This window comes from Cryptotermes secundus, unplaced genomic scaffold (genome assembly GCF_002891405.2).
Source record: "Cryptotermes secundus unplaced genomic scaffold, Csec_1.0 scaffold262, whole genome shotgun sequence".
Lineage (NCBI taxonomy): Eukaryota > Metazoa > Arthropoda > Insecta > Blattodea > Kalotermitidae > Cryptotermes > Cryptotermes secundus.
Window position 1 is genome coordinate 66815 of NW_019739214.1, and position 12056 is coordinate 78870.

The window sequence follows — 12056 nt, forward strand, 5'->3', positions numbered from 1 at the left end:
ACGGTACAGGAGTGCTAAGCCAGTCGACGCAGCACATGCATTGCAACATTCCACGCAAGCAAGTTATTGCACCATTACCCTATGCTATGGCATATTCAATAAGCAAAATTCAGTAGTATCCTTATCTGCATAAAATATGTTGTGTGCACTTCCAAATTTCAAGGGATAACGATACATATACGTTATCACTTCTCCGTGCCTTATTTGATTCTGTTGGTGTACCTGATGGTGTGTTGTTAGCGCTGCTGTGAGAACTTGTACAAATGAAGAGTGTGTTAGAATTGTGCGAATTGTGACCGGTTGTGTTTACTTCTATGCAGACCGAAAGGGTAGAGGCGTGAGTCGGAGGAGGTGATACGAGCATGTGTGATCATTGCTTATAAACTGCATTAGTTAGCAATGGAAAATCGCCCAACCTCAATAAAAACAAACTGCAAAACATCGGACAGTTTTTACTCTATTAATGAACGACCAGTAGACGACATATCCATAGAATTGTTCTATAGACCTCATACAATAACATTATTAGCCGTTTCAATAGGTGCAGTGATTTATTCCGCGTTTACAAGGTTAATTAAAGACTTAATATTTTATGAATACTGTTTTTGATGCAGTTGGTTATCTAAACTTACGGTTTACAATAAAATCTGTACCTTTAGCCACTTTGTCTTAGAATTGGTTTTCATGTTCCAGACATGAAGGTGATGTTCAAGACAACATATGGGCCGGAATATGTTGTGTTATTTTTTTCTTCTTGATAATATCAGTCCTAGCTTTTCCAAATGGGCCATTTACAAGGCCCCACCCAGCAGTTTGGCGGATAGTATTTGGAATGAGTGTTCTGTATCTTCTTGGGCTGCTTTTCCTCTTATTTCAAAGTTATAAAACAGTAAATGGAATTATGGTATGGATTGACCCATCTCTAAAGGATTTCCACATTGATATGGACAAGGTATATCATTGATAAAGATGACTGTATAAATTAATACTATACTTCTGAACTAAAATAGAAAAATTCCAATATTTCATAGTAAGTATGAGCACTACTCCATAAATGCAGTTTCGGTCCACTAGCTACTTAAGAAAGTACACTCAATAGTGTGTCTAAAACTTTGAGGTTGCAGCATCAGTAAATAGTGGCATAGACAATTATATCATCATTAGAAAGATACCAGATTCTGTTTTCAACATACAGTGGGAACCAAGATCACCATATCTTCTATACGGCTCGCAGCTCAAGGTATAACCTAACTTGTTTTATTTTTTTTATTGGTAGTGGGGTGGGACTAAGTCCCTTGTACTGCGGCCACTTCTGGCCTATTGTACCAGCCCCAGATGATAGATGAGGGTGATTGTGGAGCAATTGGTAGAATGAAGATTGGCAGGTGAATCCAAAGTACTCTGAGAAAACCAGCCCCAGCACCACTTTGTCCACCACAAATCCCACTTGACCAGACCCCGGGATCAAACCCGGGCCACCACGGTGGGAAGCCAGCGACTAACCGCTTGAGCTATGGCGCGGCCTCAACTTCTTGTAGATAGCAGTAGGCTATGCTTCCTATACTTGGCAATGGCCTCCATTAAGTCACCTGTGGCAAACAGGTGACCATCTTTCTGGAGTCCTGAACATTATTGTATGCAGAATCCTTAAGCAAACATCACAGCTTCTCTGCTATAGTAGTAGTAACAACATACTGTAACGGATTTGATCAATGTGTTGCCGGGCAGTAGCCCTGTAAACACAGTCCAACACGCAACAATAGGGGCAGCTGTGTTTTCCATATCTGTGGTGATGTCACACAACAGTAGGTAGCGGTGTGACGTGTGTTTGCTGTATGTCCATGCAACGTGTGCCAATGGACTGGCTGGATAGTGATCCAGCTTTCAAACAGTTACTTGAGGAAAATAAATGGTTTTATAGAAAAATATTAACGATCTCATAGGCAGTTCTTAAGATTTCTGTATGTTGGCTTAATGTTAGATAGTTAGTTATTGGAGAGGGTGGGTTTCCCCATGCACTGAGACCTGTATTGGTCCATTGTGCTTCCCTCTATGATTTCTACCAGTCTCTATATCCTACTGNAGACGACTTCCGCCGGGTATTTGAACCCACGTACTACGAGTCATGAGGTGGGAACGTTACCTCTAGCCTACGGAGGCTGCTTAATGTTAGATATGTACATTATTATTTAAAGTAGTTTCAAAATAGAATATATTAACATTTGTGGTTTCTGAACAGAAATGAGCATAAAATATAACATTTTGGAAGTATGCTCTGACAAAACGAAGTACACTGTAGATCCTGCATACAGTTTGGTAGGTGGTATTGAAACATTGCTGTAACTGTTGACATAGTGACAGTAAATTGTCTCTGTCTGTAATCACCATGCTATGAAAATGTATGGGGTAGTGGAAGGAAAGCTCTACACATTCTTAACATGAATACTAACTACAGGTTAGGGATAACTTTCACGCTCTTACCTATCGGATAGGATGCTGAGCAGGGCCCCAGAACATGTCTAGATGAAGAGGAAAGAAAACGTATCCCTGTTGAGAAATGAATCAGGTAGTCAGGTCCATAGCAAGTCGCCTTACAATGTGAGCAGTCCCAGCTTTTGATTCATTTACCACGGTTAAATATGACAATACATTCTGCCTACATTCTATAATTCTTGCTGAGTAACTGAATGCTGACATACCATTACTACCACATATAATATAGATTAATTTGTCATGATTGAGTTCTACAGCTCCTTTTCCAAAGGTGTCTGTGGCATGTCTTAGAAAACCATAGATTTAAATGGAGGTTTTTCCATGCAGCCACATGATTGATCAATGGTTCACTAAGAAACACCAAAAAAAGTGGTGCAAAATAAACACTCATGGAAAAGGAGCTTAACTTATACTGAACTTACCCTATGAGCTGGAAACATTGTTGATGCTGTAAATTGTGTGAGTGATTATTTACAATTTTTATAGAAAATTTTTTGTCTCAGTGTGTTCAAGTAATGGCACAGATATTTTACAGGGTATCAGAGTGAAATATGTCTTATATTACATTTTCCTTGTTCCAAGTATAAGCACAGATTAAATCATCTCTTGCAGGAATATGGTGTGAACTGCTCAGATATTACTATTGAAAGAGTCTGGAGTCATCTGGATGCATTTGCCTGGGGACACTTTCTGGGCTGGATGTTTAAGGCTATATTAGTTCGACATTTTGGCATATTATGGGCCATAAGTGTTATGTGGGAATTCACAGAGGTTAGCAGAACTCTATCATTACCATCTGTTGAGTTTAGAAATTCTTGGTTTTATATTATCTTTGCATTTACATATGTATAATTCAGTAATTTGAATCTGTTGAATGTCAGACAGTCATGTAATTTGCATGTAAATGTGACTGATATGTACAAGTGTACAAATTTGTATCATTATCGTGTTACAGATTGCATTTGCTCACCTATTACCAAATTTTATTGAATGTTGGTGGGATGCACTCATTCTGGATGTACTGGTTTGCAATGGACTGGGCATTTGGGTTGGTCTTCAGATATGCAAATGCCTTGAAATGAGGGAGTACAAGTGGGTTAGCATCAGGTAAATTCTCCCCCCTTAATGTATCTCTGTACTTAATGGAAGCATTTTTGAAAGGATGCTTCTTAATTTTAAAGTGAATGATATTATAAATGTGAGATTTCAAGGCCTTGCAGCAGTGACTATAAACAGTACTTTCTTCTGGGATGTGATGCTTTTGTTTTGTTAAACAGGTACCAACATCTCAGAGGAACCTGCTGCTCTTGAATGCTGAATGGAGGCAACAGGTTCCTCTAAAACTGGTTCTCAAACTATTTCAGGCCACTGCCCCCTTGGCTTCATAAACTCATCCCTAGTGCCCCTACACTATCCTATAAAACCATTCTTCAGAATAGGATTTTGCACAAACCATTAAGGAAGATAATGACAATAAAATAAGATACCGCATTTAGTAACTACTTCACTGTTAGTGAAGTTTTAGAGACATGGATGGGCTTGATGAGGTGATACCAGTTTCCCAGTGTCTGGTCTAAAGCCACTTCAGCCATAAATAAGTGAACATGTTTGCAGGGGCTCCCTGCCTCCCCCTTGCCTCTTAGGGCCCTTTGGGTAATCGCACTGCCCTCCGGGGGGCACTGCCCTAAAACAATGGCTGCCAAACTTATTGACATGATGAACCCCTTCCCCTTGGGTTTCACCAAACTGACATGCTGCCTTCCCCCATTTTTGATGGAAAAATTTGCACTCATATATTGTTATATTGATCAGAAATTGATCACTTTGATTTTGATAAATTCCTCTTAAATTAATGCACAGGCCCTTCCATAGCTCAAGCGGTTAGTCATTGGCTTCCCACCGTGGCGGCCTGAGTTCGATCTTGGGGCCTAGTCAAGTGGGATTTGTGGTGAACAAAGTGGTCCTGGGGCGGGTTTTCTCCGAGTACTTCGGTTCCCTTGCCAATCTTCATTCCACCAAATTCTCCATCATCATAATGACCTGGGGCAGGCTACAATAGGCCAATCAATGGCCGAGTGGACCCAGTTGGACTCCACCCCCCCACTAAGCGAATTAAAAAAAAATACCCTCCCTACAAGTACTACAATACTCATTTGAAGTTAACATACTGATGCATAAGAACTGATGTTCTCATATATATTACCACAGCGTAAATTAATTCCAAAACCTTAAATGCTAAAATTTTGTATGGGCTAATAATGCAGGAAATAAATTCTACAGAATTAAGTTTAAAAATAATAATTATATGCTAGGTTAATATTTTCAGTAAGAGAACCTTGTGAGCATTTATAAACATATGTAAAATTGTCTTTCGAAGAATATTTTAAAACAGTGCAGGAGCACTTACCACTACTCTTGAGTGTGTAATAATTTGTCTAAAACATCTTTGAGATTCTATTATTATCAGAGAGTGATGTATCTTATTATATCATTAGAAAGGTTCTACTTTCAACTTATGATGGGAACCTGAATTGCCTTCCTGGAGATCTCAGCAGACAGGAATTTTCTTCTGTATAGTTTTCTACTCAGGTATAATGTGTCCTCAGAGATTCTGGAGACAGACAGTATTGACAGTGTCACTAACAAAACTGCAGATAAATAAATAAATGTATAAATACAAAACATGCCTATTTAACAGCATTTCGTATAGCTTCAGATGGTGGGATTATCAAATGTTTATTTGGAAGGAAATGCTCATGGCCCAGTCAAGGTACTATCCAGGCATTTGTCTGGATGGACTGAGGAAAATCATGAAAAACCTGTCATGATATCTAGTTCCCTAGCTGAGGTTCAGGTGGAGTGCCTCTCTAATACAAATTTAAAGCATTATAGCTGTCACCTAGTGTAATCTAGGTACTCATTTATTAATGTTGTAATTGTAGAATGTTTCATACTTAGGGAATGCTGCAAAGATTTAGGATACATGAAGTAATGGAGCAGCATGAAGTTCTATCACATTTAAATATGATACATCCCACAGTCAGTGGTGCAGTATATTGTACTTCTAATCAGTGTTTGTTTCATTAGGACTACAGTTCTGTTACTTGCAATATTGAAATGAACATGATCATAGGGACATCCACTCAACATCAGGCAAGATAAAGCGAGCAGTGCTACAGTTTACTCCAGGGAGTTGGACGCATATACGTTGGCTTGACCCAACATGCACATATATGCGATTCTTTGCACTGTGCCAAATGGTCATCTTCTGGCAAGTGTCTGAGCTCAACACTTTCTTCTTGAAGCATATCTTTGAGATGCCACCTTCCCATCCTCTTGTTGTGGCAAGACTCATTCTTATTGGTGTCATTGTAGCTCCGTCAGTGAGGTAAGTCTAGACTATAACACTGCCATCAACATAGTTCCAGCTTCTTTCCAGAACTGCGGGAATGTAATGACATCCCTTACATTCTCCTAATTGTGCATGAGCCATTACCTCATCTCAAAGTATTTTTCTTCCATTTTATTTTACTCGTTTAAGTTGATGTTTTCCATTCACTGACTGGCCTTTGTTGATTATTTTGACCAATGGGTCTTTCTGTCTTAAGATACAGTATGATGTAATTATAGTTTAACCAATGCTAAGGGCAGTATTGCACATGGTAGTGAGGCACTGATTTGTTATAAAATGTGATAGAGATGCAACATGACTTAATACTTACAGGCAGTACTACAGCTATGTGACAGACACTCAGTGCAAGCGAGTGGGGACACAATGCTGGGTATATGGAGCCATCATGGTCACAGAGGCGCTCCTTTGCATAAAGAATGGCAAAGAACTGTTTGAGAGAACACAGGCCATCAATATTATAATCTGGCTACTACTACAGCTGCTGCTGTCTGTTCTGTGTGTCTATGGATGTGTACTCTGGCATAAGTACTTCCAGGTATGTTGAACTTTCCTCTTACTCCCAGTATTTATCATCACATTGAGTACTGACACTGCACATTTTAAAGTCTTAAGAATGTAGTGTTAAAAGGAACAAATATGAAGTGCAAGCAATGATTCTTTGCCCTTGTTTTTCTTAAATTTAACCAGTGAAATAAAATTACTTTATTATGACTATGTTATGTCTCCATATTTCCATTGACCAAAAAAGTTACCCAACTCTTCTGAATATATATTTCTGTTGCATTACCAAAAGTGGCTGTAAACTAATGAAATAATGGACTTGCTTATTTATATGTTATTTATTATGAATATATATTCCATTGAGCAAATGAAGCAAGTCGACTCAAGTGCTAGTGTTTCTTGTATTTGGAAGTACCTGGTTCGAATCTAGGCCAAGATACTGACTGATTGAGGTTTTTCATTGTTTTTCCTAAATCCCTCCAGGCAAATGTCAAGATAGTACCTTATAATGGACTACATCTGCTTCCTTCAAGTTTGCCAAATGTAATTTTCATACCATTTTATGGTAAATAACCATTGCCGTTGATACAGTATAGTTAAATGACATGCAAAGAATATCGATCTCTTCACTCATTAATATTCTATTATCTTCATGTATGGTCAAATATTCATGAATACTCCCATTTGAGTTAATTTGGACTACTGTATATCTTCCTCATAAATTACTTTGGACTGGGCAAAATTTTATTTTTTCTTTTAATGTTTACACATTTAAATAGGAGAGAGAATTGTGTGATATTCATTGCTGCAGATGTAAATGGAGACCTGAATTAGTAGATAGAAGTAAGCTTGTCACCCTTAATGCACTTAAAGAATGAGAAGGAACAAGGATGTAAATTGGTTTTAAAACTGCATAACCTTGGATTAGTCTGACTTGTTGAGTTAATCCCAATAAAGTTTCTGTGTACTGCAAAACATTACAAGCTCCCTACCTCCTTCCCATGTTTCATGCTAATAATATGATCTCATTAGACTGGAATAGTGGCATCTGTCCAAGAATTAGAGCCTGATAAATGCAAAAATAGAACTTTGCTCTTTGAAATCATCATCTTAATCAATTGTTATCAGTACATCCTATGTCTTACACTGTTCGTTTCTGGGATCATTCGGTAAAAATAAATATGTACTGAGATAACATGCATAAGGCCCCATAAAAAGGTAAAGCTATCCCTTTAACAAGCTGTGAATGCCCATGGGGTTGTGAGACGCCGAGGCTTTCACATTTTCTAGACAGACGGCTCAGAGATGGCAGTGAGGTTGTCAGCCTTATGCACCGGCCAGTCTTTACCCCCAGGAAGATTCCTGGTACTCATTTCTGTTAGAGACTGAGTCGACCCCAGGGCTATAGTGCGGCTGGAAGGAGTAGTCAGTTGAAAAATCCAATGGCATAGGGATTTGAACCCATGAACTTCTGGCTTGTAGCACGGCCCCTCAACCAACTACGCTGCAATGTATGCTTAAGGTGCCATATGCTGCAGGAAATCAGTATTATTGCATAATAGTTTAGAAACTTGGAAAAATACTTGTGAAAGTTTGTGTAATGACACGTATATGGTTTCTGTTTGTCATTATAGTAGAATTAACACAATTCCCAGTTACAAATAATTCTACCAAGTAATGGGACTTGCAGTTAATTTGAATTGATGTACAGGATGATTCAAAATAATTATTGAGGTTTTTGTTTATAGGCCATGGAAACCCTGACAATAATTTAGAATCACTCTGTATATTTGCATGGTGTACTTCAGTTCCTTCACCCACCAGACACATATCTACCATTAGAAACATGAAGCTGTTATCCTTCCAACTGGTCCTTTGTAGCTACAAGAGAACACAGTACGGATGATTTATTTTCAGAATGAGGATGACATGTCACGGGAATCATCCCCTTGCAAATCTCCTGACACAGGCATTGAGGAACAAGGAACAGAGCTGTGTCATAAATAACAAGAAACAGAATCACTTCATAATTCTGAGGAAATAGGTATGGATAATGAAAAGTTAGTGGATGAGGGAAACCCATTCAAATAAAGCAGTAAGACCTATAAAATCATCTATAACAAGTTAGAAATACCAGGAATTTCATAAAGGAATGAAAATAGAATTTCCTTTTAAAATTATTTAGGTAATATGCCCAAACACTGTAAAAATTTGAGCATTGACATTGAAATGAATTGTAAGGATCTTGTTTCAGAAAACGTGCATTATGGTAGATTCCTACAAGAAAAAATGAGTATGACATCCTTAATTTCCCAAATTTTTATTTTATTCCATCATACTCTTAATAAGATGTTAAATCATATGAATTTGAGAGGAGGAAGAGAGAACAGCAAATTTCCATGTCTGCTGTGGATTCTGATGTTTGTAACTGATATTAGTTCCCTTGTGTTGCATGAGATAGAAATCCTTTTGGATTAATATTTGGAAATGCACTTTGTGTATGGTTTTAAGAACACTGAAATAATAGTCAACATTATAATACAGTAGATTATATTTTACACCTACTTACTGCCATTTAATTACAAAGAAAAAGTGCAAGTACAGTATAACAGTAATTATGTATTAGAGCGGGGGCATGCAGTAGCGTAGTTAGTTGAGGGGCTATGCTACAAGCTGTTAGGTTGTGGGTTCAAGTCCCGATGAGGTCATTGGATTTTTTTCAGTTGACCTAATCCTTCCAGCTGCACTATGGCCCTGGGGTTCACTCAGCCTCTAACAGAAATGAGTACCAGGAACTAATTAAATAATTTTCCTGGGGAGTAAAGTGTGGCTGGCACATAAGGCTGACAACCTTACCGCCATCTTTGAGCCGATTATCTAGATAATGTGGGACCCTCAATGGCTCATAACCCTATGGGCCTTCATGGCCTGGTACAGGGATGTGTTAAACCACCCCTTGAGTCATGAGTAGGCAGCAATGTCTATAGAGCAGTTTAATATGAACATTGTATGGAGGATGTCTTCCGGTTTTAATAGTTGACAGATTTATTGGGCATGATAATTCTAGTACAAATGACTCTCGTTTGTCAAAGCAACTGTTAAATGGGCATTCAGTTAGTTGTCTGTCATTGCATAAAGCCCACATTGGAAATGATGAAACCCGTTACCTTTACCTACCACAATTTATGATCGAATGTTTTTTACATAACAGCCAATAGAAAAAAAACATAATTACCTGAGGAAAGTGTCTTGTAGGAAATTGTATTCTTCCACAAGGGTCTTTTGCCATGAGATATGCATTAGAGTGGGAAANGAAAAACAACAGGACCAAAAAAAAATGGCATAACTTGTCATTTCACTATATATACTGCAGCAAACTTTCCTCGTGATGAGTTATAGATAGTAATTTCAACATTTGAAATACAAGGCCTTTGATTTTCTTCTATAATGCAAAAATGTGAGACAAGATTTATATATAAAATGTTGTGTTTGTAGTGCTAGTTTAACACTCATCATTTACATTGTAACTTTAATGCTGGCACTGTTATTGAATCATCATTTTCAGAAATATAAATTATAATCAAGATTATGTTATTCCTAAATATAACATCAGTACATTCTCTAGTTGAGAGCCAGGATAGCTCAGTCAATATAGCAACTGACTATGGGCTGGATGACGAGGGGTCAGATTTAGAGTCCTGGTGGGGGCAAAAATTGTTGCTTCTCCATGTCATGCAGACCAGCTTTGGGGCCCACCCAGCCTCCTATCAAATGGGTACCAGGGCCTCTTTCCCCAGTGGTAAAGCGGCCGAGGCGTGAAGCTGACCACTAACCTCAAACTAGTGCTGAGCTCAAGAAAACATGGGTCTATACATCCACCCCCCCATATGCCTTCATGACATGGTGCTTAATTAGTTAAGCATAGGGACAACTTTACCTTTACATTCTCTAGTTGATTATTCTGCCTCACTTATGTACAGATCATAAATAAGAGCCCATTGTACCATATGTTAGAATTTTGTGTGAACTAGATGTGTTAGGTTCACTGGACATGTCAGTAGAAAATTTGTGTTCTTCAGGTTCCATGCATGGTAATATGCCAGAGTCTGAGGACATTAAGAAGAGGAGTGTGACATTTCACAATGGTGGTGCTGAGTCATTCTAACAAGCTAGAGCTTACATTTAGTTCTGAGATAGCAAAGTCATACGTCATGAAGCTGTGATCGGGTGTTTGCCCCAAGCTGTACACCTGTCATCTGTGATACTCCTAAAGAGGCCAGTACAGATGCATGTTATGGAGGAACTTTTCAGATTAATTAAATAATATGCAAAATATTAGCACTATTAGTCCTTACAGGAAATCAGATATATTTCATAGCTAGAGTTCCAAGAGATGCAAGATTTTTGTTTCTAGTTGCCAATGGTGACAGATGCCATATAAGGAGAGGAATGTGATTATTTGAATTTAAGTATCCTGTCATAATACTCATATTTCCTAAAAGACATCCATCCATGTATCTCATGTCATGATTTGCCACAGCAGCTGTATGTCGTGTGATAACATTAATATTGTTGCTTTGTCGTCATAGTATTTTGCCCGTAAGTGAATGGGAGCCTCTTGTGGGTACAAATGTCTTTTGTGATTTCTATAAAATTGTATCTAGTTTATTTAAGTGTTTTATTTAAAATATGAAAAGTTGTTTGTGTACTCTGTTTAGACTGCATTTTAATGAATAAGATTTTAGTGTTGCATTGTGAATGCAATTCTGAGTACAGTAGCATCCATGTGTATATAGTGACAAAAGTTACAGAATATTGTGTTTCATGTTATGTAAAACTGTTCCACTGGCTAAACAGTAAGCAATTTTTAAATTAACCCCCCACTCTCCAATAAAGGGTGCCGGAATAGCGTAGTCAGTATAGCGACTGGCTATGGGCTGGACAACTGAAGGGTTGGAGCTTGAGTCCCAGTAGAGTCAAGATTTTCTCTTCTCCACATTGTCCAGACCTCCTATCCAGTGGGTACCGGGGGCTCTTTCATTGGGGGTAAAGTGGCCAGGGCATGAAATTGACCACTCACCTGCAGCTAGTGCTAAGGTAAAAAATATGTGGATATATACATTCATTCCCCCACATGCCATCATGGTGTAGTGCTTAATTAGTTAAGCACAGGGACCACTTTACCTTTTTACCCTCCAATAAAAATATAGGCAGAAACTTNCGCCATCATGGTGTAGTGTATATGGACAAATACCGTCTTAAGTGCAACAATTTTATTGTAGTTTTTACTTCTTTTTCCTCCTCCACACTACATGTTTCGGCCCTAAATGGCCATCATCAGGTGTGTANTTGTTGTTCCACTTACTGTTGTTTTTCTATTCAAAGTTTGCACATGCAACAAATGTGCAGTCAAATTCTGATCTTGGATTGATGATAAGTGAACTAGAGAAGGCAGGAATAACCTGTGAAATATTTTATAGGATCCTTGCTTTAATATATTTTTGAAAATAAATTACAGGCTTTAAGTTTCAGGTATATATATCACTTATGTGCCATAACCTGTCAGTTCTGTTCACACATTATGTGTCATTATAAATAGACTTGAATTACAACTTTAGATTGCAGGATTAGGTTTTATTCTTGCGAGTGA

At 38.1% G+C, this 12056-nt stretch overlaps 1 protein-coding gene across 1 annotated transcript; it reads left to right on the forward strand.

The window, feature by feature from the left end:
* The first annotated feature begins 238 nt into the window (after positions 1–238).
* On the forward strand, positions 239–11380 carry LOC111871693 (phosphatidylserine synthase 1). The gene is made up of 8 exons (XM_023864956.2): positions 239–569; positions 694–952; positions 3106–3264; positions 3449–3600; positions 5627–5881; positions 6218–6440; positions 8324–8450; positions 10486–11380. Exons 1-7 carry the CDS (start codon positions 400–402, stop codon positions 8411–8413), a joined length of 1308 nt encoding a protein of 435 aa, XP_023720724.1. The 5' UTR covers positions 239–399; the 3' UTR covers positions 8414–8450; positions 10486–11380.
* The last annotated feature ends 676 nt before the right edge of the window (positions 11381–12056 follow it).

What these genes read in the sequence shown, in the direction of transcription:
- LOC111871693 (XM_023864956.2), top strand. Translation starts at nt 400, where the DNA reads ATGGAAAATCGCCCAACCTCAATAAAAACAAACTGCAAAACATCGGAC. An exon ending in ATTGTAGCTCCGTCAGTGAG is followed by an intron (nt 5,882 to 6,217) that starts GTAAGTCTAGAC and finishes TAATACTTACAG; the next exon opens with GCAGTACTACAGCTATGTGA. An exon ending in TCTGGCATAAGTACTTCCAG is followed by an intron (nt 6,441 to 8,323) that starts GTATGTTGAACT and finishes ATTTATTTTCAG; the next exon opens with AATGAGGATGACATGTCACG.